General features: G+C 38.7%; 2 protein-coding genes across 2 annotated transcripts; one reads left to right on the forward strand and one right to left on the reverse strand.

The window, feature by feature from the left end:
* Positions 1-3,066: 3,066 nt before the first annotated feature.
* Positions 3,067-5,489, reverse strand: LOC137944027 (ferredoxin--NADP reductase, leaf isozyme, chloroplastic). Its single transcript, XM_068789517.1, has 9 exons — positions 5,259-5,489; positions 4,929-5,163; positions 4,696-4,829; positions 4,463-4,541; positions 4,209-4,300; positions 3,992-4,069; positions 3,801-3,863; positions 3,489-3,723; positions 3,067-3,397 (listed from the first exon to the last, which is right to left on the reverse strand). Exons 1-9 carry the CDS (start codon positions 5,361-5,363, stop codon positions 3,330-3,332), a joined length of 1,089 nt encoding a protein of 362 aa, XP_068645618.1. The 5' UTR covers positions 5,364-5,489; the 3' UTR covers positions 3,067-3,329.
* Positions 5,490-12,625: 7,136 nt separating this feature from the next.
* LOC137944787 (protein NUCLEAR FUSION DEFECTIVE 4-like) lies at positions 12,626-14,943 on the forward strand. Its single transcript, XM_068790539.1, has 3 exons — positions 12,626-12,955; positions 13,440-14,266; positions 14,369-14,943. Exons 1-3 carry the CDS (start codon positions 12,626-12,628, stop codon positions 14,844-14,846), a joined length of 1,635 nt encoding a protein of 544 aa, XP_068646640.1. The 3' UTR covers positions 14,847-14,943.
* The last annotated feature ends 480 nt before the right edge of the window (positions 14,944-15,423 follow it).

Here is a 15,423-nt window from a genome sequence, read left to right on the forward strand (position 1 = left end):
ACTATTGATATTTTTCAAGGATCTGAATATGAGAATGAACCCCCTCACTCCTTTGTACCCAAAGACCTAGATCAATCTTGTGAAAATATTCTTGAGGTAAACTCTCCTAGTACACCTTCTCCTGTTGATAAATTGGAACTTATGTTTGTTATAATTTACTTTTCAGATACAATTATGGTAAACCAACAGATCAATACTCCCCAGATCTTAGGAATAAAAGTTTACAATACCTGATTGTAAATTACGTGTCTACCCAAAGGTTATTAGAACATCTTAAAGTGTTTGTGCATACATTACCTCATGCAATGTTCCAAGTAGAATACAAAAAACCTTAACTGATCCAAAGTGGGTTCAAGCCATAAAACAAGAAATGGAGGCTTTGCACAAAATTAATATATGGTTCTTGGTTTCATTACCAAAAGGAAAGAAAACAGTCAGGTACAGATGGATCTTCTCTATTAAGCACGAGGCAAATGGCTCCATCGAAAGATATAACGCAAGACTTGTGGCAAAATGATATACATAGATATATAACATTGAATATCAAGTTGTCAAGAAACTGACCAATACAACCTAAAAGACTAGTCGTTTAAGTGCGGAAAGCCAAAGACCTAGATCAATCTTGTGAAAATATTCTTGAGGTAAACTCTCCTAGTACACCTTCTCCTGTTGATAAATTGGAACTTATGCTTGTTATGATTTACCTTTCAGATACAATTGTGGTAAACCAACAAATCAATACTCCCCAGATCTTAGGAAAAGAAGTTCACAATACCTGATTGTAAATTACGTATCTACCCAAAGGTTGTTAGAACATCTTAAAGTGTTTGTGCATACGTTACCTCATGCAATGTTCCAAGTAGAATACAAAAAACCTTAACTGATCCAAAGTGGGTTCAAGCCATAAAACAAGAAATGGAGGCTTTGCAAAAAATTAATACATGGTACTTGGTTTCATTACCAAAAGGAAAGAAAACAGTCAGGTACAAATGGATCTTCTCTATTAAGCACGAGGCAAATGGCTCCATCGAAAGATATAATGCAAGACTTGTGGCAAAATGATATACATAGATATATAACATTGATTATCAAGTTGTCAAGAAGCTGACCAATACAACCTAAAAAACTAGTCGTTTAAGTGCGGAAAGCCAACCTAATCAAGAGAGGTGGACCGGAACCACCTCTGACACCCACCCTGCCCCTTAACGCTCCCCGCGGGATTCGAAGGCGGGGCATGTCGGACCTGGCTCTGATACCATGTAAAGAGGCTGGCCAATTCAACCTAAAAGACTAGTCGTTTAGGTGTGGAAAACCAACCAAATCAAGAGAGGTGGACCGAAACCACCTCTAACACAAGTGACTTTCTCACCAACGGAAAAATTGAAGAGCATTTGAGTATTATTATCCCTTGAATCAAACTTAGATTGGTCGTCGTATCAATTTGACATAAAAAGTCCATTTCTTCATGGTAATCTTGAGGAGGAGGTCTACATGGATATCCCACTAGGGTATATTACATCCCCAGAAACTAAGGTTGTGTGTAAGTTGTAATGCACACTATGTGGGCTAAAATAATCACCTTGTTCTATGGTTTGGTCTGTTTATCTTGGCTATGTAAAAATATGGCTTTAAACAAAGCAACTTATATCATATTCTGTTTTTGAAACATCGAATGGGAAAGGTAACAACTCTAATAATCTATGTGGATGACATGATTATTACAAGGGATGACATGGAAGAGATCTCTAAAATATAAGAATAATTGTCATATGTGAAATGAAAAATTTGGGAAGACTCAAATATTTTTTGGGAATTGAAGTAGCAAGATCAAGAATTTTTTTTTTTTTATCTCTAAGGAGATATGTTCTAGATTTGCTATCAGAAGCAATATTGCTAGATTGTAAGTGTGTCAATACTGTAATTGTCCAAAATCATAAACTTGGAGAGTGCACAGATCAGGTGCCAACTAATAAAGAAAGATATTAAAAATTAGTTGGTAACCTAATCTATGTATCCCATACTTGACCAAATATTGCTTATGTTGCAGGCATAGTAAGTCAATTTTTGCACTGTCATAATGAAGATCATATGAGAGTTATAATTCAGATTCTTCGATATCTAAAGTTCAATTTAGGAAACGCACTTATATTCTCCAAGAATTATCATCTAAACATCGATGGTTGCACATATGCTGATTAGATTAGGAATATTGTTGACAGAAAGTCTACCTCAAGTTATTTTACCTCTGTAGGAGGCAATTTGGTCACATGGAAAACCAAAAAGCAAGATATAGTGTCGTTGTCTAGTGGCTAAGCCAAGTTTAGAGGAATGACCAAGGGTTTTTGTGAACTACTTTGGCAACAAAGTCTGATAACCAAGATTAGATTTGCTCTTAATGTTAAAATGAACTTGTATTGTGATAATAAGGCAACCATTGATATTTGTCATAACCAATCCGACACGATTGAACCAAACATGTTGACGTGGATAGACATTTCATCAAATAGAATCTTGAGGCCAAGATAATTCGATTTTCATTTGTTAAGTCTGAAGATCAATTGGCAGATATACTGACAAAAGTTGTTTGTAGCAAGACTTTCTACAAGTCACTTGACAAGTTGGGCATGATAGATATCTATGCACCAACTTGAAGGAGAATGTCAGCATGAACTATCAAATAGATAAATTAAGGGTTGATTTTATAGTGTCATGAGTTGTCAAAGAGAAGATTTTGTGGATCTATTACAATTGGTTTTCTTCTTTCATGGATCATCCATGATACCAGGAGGAACGGCTTGTCATCGTTGAATTTCTCCCCTTGTATTATGCTATATATACATTGTAAATCAAAGAGAAAAATCATTCGAAATAGAGGATTCTATGTTTTATCAAGTATGTCCCCCTTATGCGATTAAAATTGCTTGGAGCAATGACGTACATAACAAAATTGCAATGCAATTCAATCATACAAACTAGAGTTGGTGTGCTTTTGATGACCACTAATGGTAATCTTGATATAACATTAGGCGAAATCAAGACATTCAATACATTGCAATATTTCGACGCAAATCCTATTCAAGGATTTATATAGCACTGTGGAAAATTGGGATTACTATTAACAAATGAAACTTGAGAATGATTACATGCAAATACAGTTGGTGATAATGACATTGTACATTCCCTCTTCAATAAAACTAATGAGGAGGTCACTAAGAGACAGTTGCATTTTATGAGAAATAAAATTTAAAGCACCAGAGAAATAAGCTACCTATCTACAGACGACGAAACCACTGAAAGATAGGCTCCACAAAAAGCACTATATGAAGTCCTCAGTACACTTCAACATTCCATTGCTCTGCCTTCTTCAATTGCTTCTTGTAATCGGCCCAAACGATTCCTGAAAATTAACAAGCCACAACCAGAGAATTAGTTACCCATTACAAATCCTTTTGATACCTCAATGCAAGAGCTTCAATGGGGATATTCACCATCTTTAGCTGCCAAAGATGTCATGATATCATCAATTCCCTTCTCCATGCCCTTCAATCCACACATGTAGACAAATGTGTTGTCTTTCTTAAGCAGTTCCCATAATTCTTCCGCATATTGGGCCATCCTTGTCTGGATGTACATCTTCTCTCCCTTCTCATTAGTCTGTTCTCTGCTCACAGCAAAGTCAAGTCTGAAATTATCTGGTGCCTTCTCCTTCATCTTCTCAAATTCCTTTACAGAACCAGTAGTATAGTTAATAACTGTTTATTTCCTTAAGGAGAAGAAAGATGAGTTTAGATCATGCTCACCTCTTTGTAGAGCAAAGAGCTACTTGTGGGAACTCCCAAGAATAGCCAAGCCAATCCATTGAACTGCATAACAAGTCAAGGTGGAAAGAAATCTCGCTCAGCCAAGGGAACCAAATGACCTTAGTTGTGTTTGAAATACTATCAAACGCATAGTTAGTATACACGATTTCCTTCCTGAATCTGGTATTTACCTTGTAGTCATCGTGTTTCTCAAAGAACATTTTCCACAAGAATGAACGGAAGGGTGCAATTCCTGTTCCTGTTGCAAGCTGCATAAGACAGTTCTTGCATAAGCAACTTAGATTTTTCTGGGTTTTTTTTCCTATATCAATTTGTGGATCTAGTTTGCAGGAAATTATCACTGGGTACAATAAAATTAACCACGATTTTGAGATCTTAGGTTTTTACCATTACGACTGTGGCATTAGGATCTTTGGGCATAAGCATTTCTTTCCCCACAGGTCCTGTAATCTTGACTTCAGCTCCAGGCTTCACGTCACCTGAAAAAATAAATGACTTGAGATCCAGGAGGAGAGACGCCTATCTCAGCAGGCCAAAGGCCGCTGTCTGTCTGCCCTTTGTATCACTTCATGGGAGTTCTAATTTATACTAACGAAGGCAACTCCATTAAAGGATCGAAGTGAAGATTTAGAAGTTCTTACATAGGAAATTTGAGCACACTCCTTTAACTATTTCTCCCTGCTCATTTGTGTACACAAGCCGCTTCACGCACAAAGAAACCTAAGGATAATAGATATGAACATCCATATAAAGAACGCCAAGAACATATTCATTTACACAGGAAGAAAAATTGCAAAAAAGGATGACAAGGAAGTCCTAAAACAGAACTAAAAAGATCAGAGTGGTGGAAAAACATTCATAAGACAACACTCACAGTTTTGGAGTCTCCGAAGTCTCCAATGGCGCTGCTTGCAATTGAATACAGTCTCAGCTTGTGTGGTTTTCCATTCTTATCAATTCCATCAGGAATAACACCAATTGACTGACCTTCTCTGTATGGGACTTCCCCTGTCATTCAAAAGACAGGAAATCAACAAACGGGAAATGGAATACAGAACTCCCGTCGGAAAACTGTGTCTTGATTCAATCTTAAACGTAAACAGTTACCTTCGGTGCTAAAAACCATGTGCCATGTCTCCCCAGGTGCATCATCACCGGTGATCTTAGTGTTAAGCAGGCATCTGCCAATGTACGGGTCCTTGGGCCTGTACTTGTTCACCACCACACCTTCCTCATCCTTCTTAGACACCTTCTCTACCTTCGCTGGAGCCTCCGTGGTGACCTGAGCTCTGATGGGTCCAACCTTCCCGACAATAGACACATTCCTGGTGTATAGACATGTCTGGAAACCATTTCCAGAAGTGTAATCAGATAATTATAGTTTAGTTCGAACCCATGGCACATAATTCAACTTCTCTAGGGGCAGGCAGCCCTTACCTTCTGGAAGTTGATTCTTTCTGAAGAGATGAGACATGTTCTGGCGGGTAGAGGAGATGATTTGGTCGTAGGTACAGACACCGCGGCCGTGACGGCAGCAGCCATGGTTTTTCGAGCTGAAGGAAAGTGTCGGGAAGAGAGAGAGAAGTTGTGTTCGTCGAGAGAAGAGATGGAGATGGGTAGAGGAAAGAGAGAAAGGTGGATGGGAGGATTAAATTGGGTGGAGGAGACTTGGAGGGAATGCAGTGGTCATGGTTGTGAGCGTCTGGATTCTGTTTAGATAAGTCTATGACCGCCACAGCTACTCTCGTTTCTCCCACACAAAATCATCCATTTTAGGCTAATTTGATAGTTGAAAATTATTTGTAATTTAGAATATTTTCCTAAGTTATATTTTATGTGACATATTTAAAAAATTAAACAATTAATTTATTAATTTAAATAATTTACGATTTAATTTATTTTAAAATTTATTGGAATTTCATAATGGATCTTATTGGGTATCCAATAAGGTTCCATCAAGTTTATTGGATATCCAGTAAGATCCAATAAGTAAGAAAATGATTTGGGTTTGGATAAATCCAAATGATGGACACCCCTACCCACAATACCTACAAGTAGAATTTCCCTGTTCCATCCCTAGGAAGGACAAGTTTTTTAAGTGATTGTTGTAAGAAGTGGAGGCCACGTTTGGTAGTAGCTTTCTTTGGATTAATGTAAAGAACCATTTTGTGTGTGGAATGATACGTTTCCACTATCTTTTTTTATGCATTTTTGTAGATGGAATCACTGAGCCATTGTGAGACAAGGTGGTTGAAAATAAGGAGACTGGGTTGTGGACTAGGAAAGGGAAATTAGTACCTTATACAAGCAACTCAAATATAGTATCTACCATTCTACTATTCTCTTGGCAAATGAGAAGAATATTCGGCTATGGTTTCATCATCTTTATGAACTTGTTATAATTTGAATATAATGAACCTCTATCTATAATAGAAGAAACAAGTAGAATCTAATTATAATTGAACTATCTTTATCCCGATTACACCCAAAGTTTCACACTAAAAGATAAGTCTTAAAACAATTGAACAACTGAACGAAGATTCTTCCATATTTGTTCGTCAATACTAGCTACTTGAGTGATTTTTCTAGGTTGAAGGAGGCTCCAAAGTTGTGATTCGTTGGTTTTCAACTCTTGTTTACTCTCCCATGAGGACATTGTTTGGTTTATTATGAAATTATGGATTTCTTCCGTTGTATTATTATTTTTGAGTTTCATGTTCTTAGACTAGCCAATGTTGTGGCCTGCTATAAATTTTGAGGCATTCAGACCAATATCTATTTTCACAAATAGAATGAGTTCTTTTTTTGCAATTATTTTATGATTATGCGAGAAATTTTAATTTTTCTGTCGCTATAAAACCATTTGTTTGACCCAACATCTCAAATTATTGTTGTGCCTAGCCTGCACATATGTGAGGATTGCATTTTAGGGTTGTCAATCCATTAAAATATTATTTAGATGTGAATCAAATCTTTGTTCAAAGTTTTGATGGCAATCTAAACTACATTGCTCCCCAAACTCTTCCTATATGGGCATCTTCTGAAGCACTTGCCCAACAAGGTTGTTTTTTTATTCATATTATTTATTTGCGTTTATTCATATTTTGTCAATAGAATCCTTCATTGAGAGGAATGGCCCCCACTTTACATAGAAAATAGGGCACCCTTCGGCGGGTGGAAATCTGATATGAAAATATTCATAAATGAATATATACATATATAGATATAAAGGGGTGATGCAATACGAAACAACAGAAGATACGAAACTTAAGATGAAATCTAGACTACAAAGCAAAAATGAGAGCAAAGAGCAAATAATGGATAACCACAATGGTGCTCTGATATGTCTATTATGTCGACGGATGATCAAAAGAAACATCAAAACAAAAGAGAATATGTCAATGAGAAAAAAAAACTTGATAAGCTAAACTTAGGAGATGAAGCACAATGTTCTTGAGAGATAAAAGATAAATAGTTGTTCGTCATTTCACTACCCATTCAAGAGTCCTAGGAACTTGGAGCCTTTTGCAATCAACGGAAGTAGAGATCTCACTACCCAATGTGTGTGGTACATTATCCATTGTTCTTCCTCAACCCACAAGCTCAAAGGTATGCTTCTCTCTCTCTTCTTCTTTCTCCTTTCCCCCATTTTGTTCTTGTTTCTCCGCTCACTACCCATTTTTCTTTATCCTATGCTTTTCTTTATCTTCTATTTTCACTTTTTTTTGCCTAATCAGAAAACTTTCGTAGGAAAAAGGTTGAGGCACTTCTTGGATTTGCAAGTAAAGGCATTTAATTATTGTGCCAGACATTTTTGTCATCGAGAGACCTAGCCTATTCTGCATTTACAAATTCTTCTATACTGATGTGTCTACGACACTTATATAGAAGTTCTTGACCTGGATTTTTCATGCGATATCGAAGAATTCTTTCTAAACTGGCCAATGAGAGAGTTGAGGAAGATGTATAAACAAGCTAAACTTACAACAAAGTAAATATTTGGCCTTGTTATAGTAAGATAGATTAACTTACCAAGTAGTTGTTGAAGAATTCTCCCACATCTACCCTATTGCCATATTCAACACATAGCTTCATATTTGGGTCCATAGGAGTATCAATAAGTCAACATTCAAATATTTGTATTTCTTCAGATAAGTCCAAAACATATTTCCTTTCTAAACTTATCAAACCATGCCCTTGAAGATTGTTTGAGGTCGTAAATAAATTTCCTCAATCTACACACCTTCTCCCCCTCAACCACAAATCCAAGTGGTAGAAAAATGTAAACTTCCTCAAGAAAATCTCTATTGAAGAATTTTTTTTTACATCCAATTGATGGATTGATAATTTCTAACTTACAGCATTGGAGATTTTATAGTCTCTTTATAGTTAATCCTATAGGATTGAGTTATAGCCTTTTACAATTAACCTTGCTTTAAGTTAAGTAATGTTGTCATCTAAATTATGTTTTAATGTGAATACCCATCGACAACCCATACCTGGTTGTTTTGTTAGTGGCAAAAGATGTTAACTCTCAAGTGTTGTTATAGTACATGGTAGCCATCTCTTTTTTAATTTGTGCTCTCCACCTTGAATGATTCATAGCCTTTTGATATGCCTTGGGAATATAAACAAAGGATAGGGTTGCTAAGAAGGAACAACAAGTCAAGGTCAATTTATTGTAGATACAAAGTTAGATATGGTATGTGAGAAGATGTGGTTTTGATATAAGGATTAAACAAGAAGGCTTACAAATGACAATGGGTCTATCATCATATCGTGCATAAAAAATGATAAGGAAGGAGTATTTTCCTTAGGTTCACAAGACAACATAGGTGAGTGACTGATCATTGTTGAATTTGGCAGAAATGATTTAGTTAGTGTGTCTTCTTGTGGTTGTTGAAGTGGCTGATCTAGTGGCACAAGTCTATGCATACTAGTATTTTTAGTGGTGTAGTATGGTTGGTATTCAAAAGGTTACATCAATTGAAATGAAGGTCTTATGCATGGATGGAAGGTCACAATTATAAATTTTTTGATTTTTTGAATAGTCAATAAAAATACACTTGAAGGCTTTAAGATCAAGTTTTGTTCTGTAAGAAGATAAGTTGTAAACAAAATATACACATTTGAAAACTCTAATTGAAAGAGGAAAAGGTGGAAAAGAAGAAAAGAGAGCTGAAAAAGGAGTTTGTACTAATGTTACCATATTATACTAATGATTGTCTTACCAATCATGCCCTATTTATCCCAACTCATTAAATTTTGATAGGTTTCTTTGTAAGTAGAAAAACACATTGCGTAATAAAGCTCGTCCTGAAGGATCCATCGTTGAGACATATATTAATAGTAATGTGCTAACATTTTTTAATATGGAGGGGGTAGAAATAAGATTTAACTAAACTGATTGAAGTTATAATGGAGATTTATGGTGTGTCGTGAAGAAAAAAATTTGGTTTCTTCACGCACAACACATGGGTTGAGCGCCTGCAAAGCATTGGAGATTGATTTTGCTAAATACTAGAAGATGTTTTAGGTTGTACTGAATAACTATAATGAGCTTAAAAAATATCTCCATTGGAGTCCGATGTAGTGGTGAGCATATTCAAAAACCAATACATAGTTAGTATTTTTTATCATATAGAATTTTGCATATCGAAGGGTATTTTCATAAAACCCTTTATATAATTTTAATCAAAATTATGATACTATTGACATAGGTTATATGATATATCCCTAGTCCGTCATGTGTAATTTAGATTAAAAACGACATTTTATGTAGTGACTATGCAAGTGTCTTTTATATTAAATTTAATGTATAAAACCCCATTTATTTGATTTTTATGCAAAAGGGAGAGTGGTCCAAAAAATCAATCCCACAAACTATGAACTACCCAATTGCACAAGCTGAAGGAATCTAACATGAAACCCATCTTGGCTAACACTAACTTAATTTGGTCAACTCGAAGAAAATTGGGTCCAATTCAAACTAATTCCAACTAGGCGTGGCATCGAGCTGAGCCGAGCCCGAACCTGCCTATGTTTGAGCCGAACTTGATTTAAATATTTTGAACTCGAGCTTGAGTCGAGCCTAGCCTCGAGCCTAAAATTTTTATCGAACTTGAGCCCAATAATTTTAACCGAGTTCAAGCTTCAACATTCATTTAAAACTTTTCAAAAATTCCATGTCTTGAGTTCGAGCTCCAACATACATTTAATTTTTAAAAAAAATACATGTCAAATACATTTTACATAAAATTGGGCATGACCTCTACATAAAATTGGGCATAAGGGTGGGCATCGAATCTAGCTGAGTTTGAACCTTCCTACGTTCAAGCCGAGCATGATTTAAAGATTTCGAACTCGAGCTCGAGCTGACCTAGCCTCGAGCCTAAAATTGTAATTGAGCTCGAGCTTAATAATTTTAACCGAGTTCGAGGTTAACCTACATTTAATACTCTACATAAAAAAATATGTCAAATAAATTATCTATAAAATTATGCATACATTTAAAAAAAAAGAATGATAGGGGAGGTTTGGGATTGAATCTCGACAATGGATTAGAACCTACCAATATTAACCTTTTTTACCCCAAATATTGTCTAGCTTATTTTAAAATTATTTCTCCCAACTTAGGTCTCGACTCTCTCTGGACTCTGGTTTTCCGTCGAGACGACGTGGAGTGAAGGCGCGGCGCCGCCGACGGCGACAGAAACAAAGGTGGAAAAATTGGAGGAAGAGGAAAAAATCCGAGGGAAGGGGATGTAACGGTCGGCGACAGAGGCGGACGGGAGGGGCCCGGTGTTCCCCCCCCCCTGCTCCCGATCCCGCGACTCACGAGCCCGTTAACGAGCCGACTCACGAGCTTTCGAACCGAATCATGATTCGGTCGAGCTCGGCTCATTAACTCAAATGAGTTGTATCTAGATCTCGAACTCGGTTCGAGATCCAGATAAATCGAATCGAGCCGAGGTCGTGCCGCTCGCAAACCGGCTTGGTTTGATGCCACCCCTATTTCCAACCAATCCAAATCGAACCAAAAGGAAGGTAAGGGACAAGCACCATAGGGTTTTTGTAGCTAATAACCTTAGAATGTTTTAACTCGCATAAATGGTGATTTTCCATGTTCTCCCTTCATAATGAATTTGGTAAGATACTAAAAATAAGGGTCAAAACTCAAGTCTTTGGAGCCCATTTTTAGAGAAAGGTTTGGGAGGTTTTTTGAAGGTTCTTGGGCTGAACACTTGGAGATCAGAAATCAGAAATTAGACGGAAGAGAAGGAGCAACCACTTGAGAGGAAGAATTTGTTACATCTTCCATATTCATCTGGAAGAATAAGTTTTACAATGTTGTAAGAAGTCTTCCCTTGTTATGACTAAAAGACATATTTACAATCAATTCAAATTGGTAATTTTGTAATTCTATTTTTAATTTTTTTAACTTATAATTACAAGATAATTTTCACAAGTATATCAGATAAGGTTTCAATCCAATAATGGGCATCTTTTTAAAAAAAATAAAAAAAAAATCTCTAAAAATTATTTGACTTCATATGCTCTAGATACAATAATGGGAACAATTGTTTTGCTTCCGTTTTTCTTGAACAGTTCTCATGGTCCTTTACTTGGTTAATTTCCTGTTCAATATTTATTCAGTTTCTATGTGATAACTTCTCTTTCAATTTGCACTTCTTCTGCAACTATTATTTCGGCCATTGCAGGTTGATGAAAATCAAATTATTAAGAAACGAACAGACGTTGAGATTAAAAAATGTCCGAAACGAATCGACGCCCACTGCGCCCATTTTGAAATTTCGAGTCTCAGTGACTGACAGTCTAGTACGGATACGTCGTTAGTTTCGTACGCCCTGGCCGTGCAGATCCCAGAACAAACCAGACAGCCCATGTAAGATCGATCGATCGTGTCTGTGACTTTTTAATTCTGAGTGGAGCTTCCACCGCGGAGCTCCCCCCTGATATCATCGTTCCGATTCTTCATGTTTCTCATTTCTTAACGATAATGTGGCCAAGCACGCAGGCACGTTCTTAGCTAGCTGCATCCCACCTTTGGGATAGGGTCGGTCATCTCGGTTTTCTTGCTTTTTTGGGCTCCTGAATATCCGTTTCCATCCGCTCATTTGAGCTTATCTCAGTAATCAGCTCTTTGCTTCATTATCTTCTTTCGTAATCATGAAATTTTATTAAACGCAAAAGCCGCACAAGCCCCTTTTTCTTCCATTACCGAATAAGCCATTGGGTGAAAACTTATGACTGCGGCTTCGTCTTCCTGGGTCAAATTTTACATTGGCGAAGGTGGGATCGCCAATAAGGCAATACCCTTTCTGCTCGATCCATTAACGAATAATGGTCTTGCTCGTTGGGGTTTTATATTGGGTTTAGAATCAAATGTTGACTTCTGGGAGGAGTTCCCTCTTTCTGTTTTATCCGCCGAAAAGATCAAAAATTGAAATTTACCCAGACGTAGGAAAGGTCTACCTGGTAATGATAGAGTAGCAGCAGAAAAGGGCACATTTACCAACCGGCAAAAACCAGAAACGTTCGGATGCAACCAACCCCCAGAAAGCAAGAAAGAACACAGAAAAAATCCGACCATGTGTACATGCTATGGATTTTGATGTGTCAGGGCACAAAAATTTTCTGGGTCTGACTCATGCCACTGAGATCTCCTATTCAAAAGATTATGATAAGCAGGAGCGAAAAATTAATATAAGTAGACGATCACTCCCTGGTGTGGCTCACATCTCTCTCTCTCTTTTCTCTTCCGCCTAGTACTGAATCTGAAAATGGTGAGGCTGTTTTCTAGGAGCTCCCTCACCGGGAAATGGCTGGGTTTTGTGACGGCGGTTTGGGTCCAGTCGATTTCGGGGAACAACTACACCTTCTCCAATTACTCAAACGCCTTGAAAATTCTGATGGGTCTCACCCAATTGCAGCTCAACAACCTCTCGACCGTGAAGGATATGGGGAAAGCCTTCGGCATTCTTGCCGGCCTGGCCTCCGATCGCGTTCCCACCGCTGTCATTCTCCTGATCGGTTCCGTTGAAGGTTTGATCGGGTACGGCGCTCAGTGGCTCGTCGTCAGCCACCGAATCCGCCCGCTTCCATATTGGCAGGTACTGTTCCTTCTCTCTTAAAAGGCGGTTCTCCCGCATGCATGGTGACGCAGAAGCACGTGTAATCTGAATAAAAAATTATACCGAAAATCTCAGAAAGGATGGAGTTCGATCTTCATCGTGATCGTCGACGTCGTAACTGGATAACTCCGCCGTGGCGGTAAAATTTGTTTTATCTGGTTCCATCCTGACTCATCAACTGGGGTAAATTAATTTCATTTTCCTCTTCCATAGTTGGTGATTTCGCTATTCGTAAAGAAAAAAGTAAAATCGGGCACAGTTTGGCATAGGAAATTCAAAACACAAACTCGTGATTTTGCATTGAACAATGAGGGGTTATTCGTTTCTGTAGGGTTCAGATCTGCAAGACCGTATTCTAGCTAGATAGCTGTCCCTCCAATACAGGAAAGGATAAATGGGACTACTACGTTTCTGTTAAAACTCATCCGGACAATTTCACACACAGTGGTTTGCTTATTTTCAGATGTGCATCTTTGTTTGCCTGGGCGGCAATAGCACGACGTGGATGAACACAGCAGTTCTGGTCACTTGCATGCGCAACTTCCGAAACGACAGGGGCCCCGTTTCCGGAATCCTCAAAGGGTACATCGGCCTCAGCACCGCCATTTTTACCGACCTCTGTACCGCTCTCTTCTCCAAGAGTCCCTCCTCCTTCCTTCTCATGCTCGCCGTCATCCCCGCCGTAGTCTGCCTCACCTCCATGGTCTTCCTCCACGAGGTCGACCCAGCAGCCGTGGAAACAGCAGAAAAGAAAGAAGAATCCCGGTACTTCGCTTTCTTCAACGTCGCTGCTGTCATCGTTGCCGTCTATCTCCTCCTCTTCGACGTCACCGGCAAGCACGGTCCCGACCTCTCGCGCGCGTTCGCAGCTATCCTCCTCGCGTTACTCGCGTCCCCATTGTGTGTTCCCATTTATTCCGCAATAAAGTATCGCCGTAAAAATGGAAAGACTTTGGATGTGGAAGGCCGAGGAATCGTAGTACCAGTTTCGCCCACCCAGGAAAGCGTGACCAGCCAGCAAGAACAACAGAAAGAAGGAGGAGGAGCGAAGAAGAAACCGGCAATAGGAGAAGATCACAAACTCTTGGAGGCGGTTCGGACCTTTGATTTCTGGATTTTGTTCCTCTCGTTTCTTTGTGGGGTGGGAACGGGCATGGCGGTGATAAATAACATGGGGCAAATTGGACTCGCGCTCGGTTACTCGGACGTCTCCATCTTCATCTCGCTCACAAGCATCTGGGGATTCTTCGGTCGCATTGGCTCTGGTTGGATCTCTGAGTATTTCATGAAGTAAGTTACCTTCTCTACCTTACTTCAGTCACACTAACAACTGATGAAAGTTTCATGAATTTTCTTTGAGTTTTATCAACCAACCAACTCTGTTAAGTGCAGAAAGGCTGCAACACCAAGGCCCCTGTGGAATGCAGCTTCCCAAATTTTAATGGCAGTGGGATTCATAGTAATGGCCATGGCTCTGCCCGGATCTCTTTACATCGGCTCAATCCTTATTGGAATGGGTTACGGGGTGCGGCTAGCAGTCACAGTTCCAGTAGCCTCCGAGCTCTTTGGGCTCAAGTACTATGGCCTCCTCTACAACATCCTCATCCTCAATCTTCCTCTCGGCTCCTTCCTCTTCTCTGGCTTGCTCGCCGGGTTTCTCTACGACGCTGAGGCCACACAGACTGTTGGAGGCGGCAACACATGCATAGGAGGCCACTGTTACAGGTTGGTTTTCATTATCATGACCATTGCCAGCTTTGTGGGACTTGGGCTGGATGTTTTTTTAGCATTCAGGATGAGAGATCTGTATTACAAGATCCACACGAGGAAGAAACCCAGTGAAGAGACAACTGAAGACACCAAGAGCTGATTCGTTCAGCTAACAGAGGAAATCGTTGGCATCTCAAGGGGGGGAGATTTTCCCATTGTTGAGAGATCTTGGCTATCTGTAACAATAACAACTTGTCTGTTTCTTCTTGTTCTTCCTCCATTTTTCTGCTTCCCCGGTTCTTTAACCCAGTGAGAGGCTTTTTCTTTTTCACTGGTTAAGGTATTTCAAATGGAGATGATCAAAATAGGCCTTATGTCACGATTAGTGAAGCAGCCCCGGTTCATCCCATCTTTTTACCGTTTGGGAGTACTCCACCTAATTGTGTTTTCATGGGTATGAATTGGCCTAAGTTATATGTTAATTCTAACAAAGTGTTTAGGGTTTAGGGTTTAGGGTTTAGTTGAATAAATTTGTTAAAACAGAAGAAGTTAGAGCTTTTGAAATATAAAACACTCATTAGACCAAATAAGCAGCCATTTTGTAATTGAAGCATGAGTAATCCTTGGTTTCATTCAAATGAATGGGACCACTAATATCCCTAGAATTATCAATATACACCTACTCTAAACACCGTTAGTTAACTCTAACTTTAGCTTGTGAAGAAAACATCAAATAA

The sequence above is a fragment of the Aristolochia californica genome, unplaced genomic scaffold, assembly GCF_029961685.1.
Source record: "Aristolochia californica isolate CCGP_79_NKW_82.1479 unplaced genomic scaffold, dmAriCali1.0.hap1 SCAF_11, whole genome shotgun sequence".
Lineage (NCBI taxonomy): Eukaryota > Viridiplantae > Streptophyta > Magnoliopsida > Piperales > Aristolochiaceae > Aristolochia > Aristolochia californica.

Excerpts from the sequence above, each read along its gene's own strand:
- LOC137944787 (XM_068790539.1), top strand. The coding sequence starts at position 12,626 with ATGGTGAGGCTGTTTTCTAGGAGCTCCCTCACCGGGAAATGGCTGGGT. Across the intron at positions 12,956-13,439 it reads GCCCGCTTCCATATTGGCAG|ATGTGCATCTTTGTTTGCCT; the intron begins GTACTGTTCCTT and ends GCTTATTTTCAG. Across the intron at positions 14,267-14,368 it reads ATCTCTGAGTATTTCATGAA|AAAGGCTGCAACACCAAGGC; the intron begins GTAAGTTACCTT and ends TGTTAAGTGCAG.
- LOC137944027 (XM_068789517.1), bottom strand. The coding sequence starts at position 5,363 with ATGGCTGCTGCCGTCACGGCCGCGGTGTCTGTACCTACGACCAAATCA. Across the intron at positions 4,070-4,208 it reads CTAATGCCACAGTCGTAATG|CTTGCAACAGGAACAGGAAT; the intron begins GTAAAAACCTAA and ends TGTCTTATGCAG. Across the intron at positions 3,398-3,488 it reads ATCTTTGGCAGCTAAAGATG|GAATCGTTTGGGCCGATTAC; the intron begins GTGAATATCCCC and ends GTTAATTTTCAG.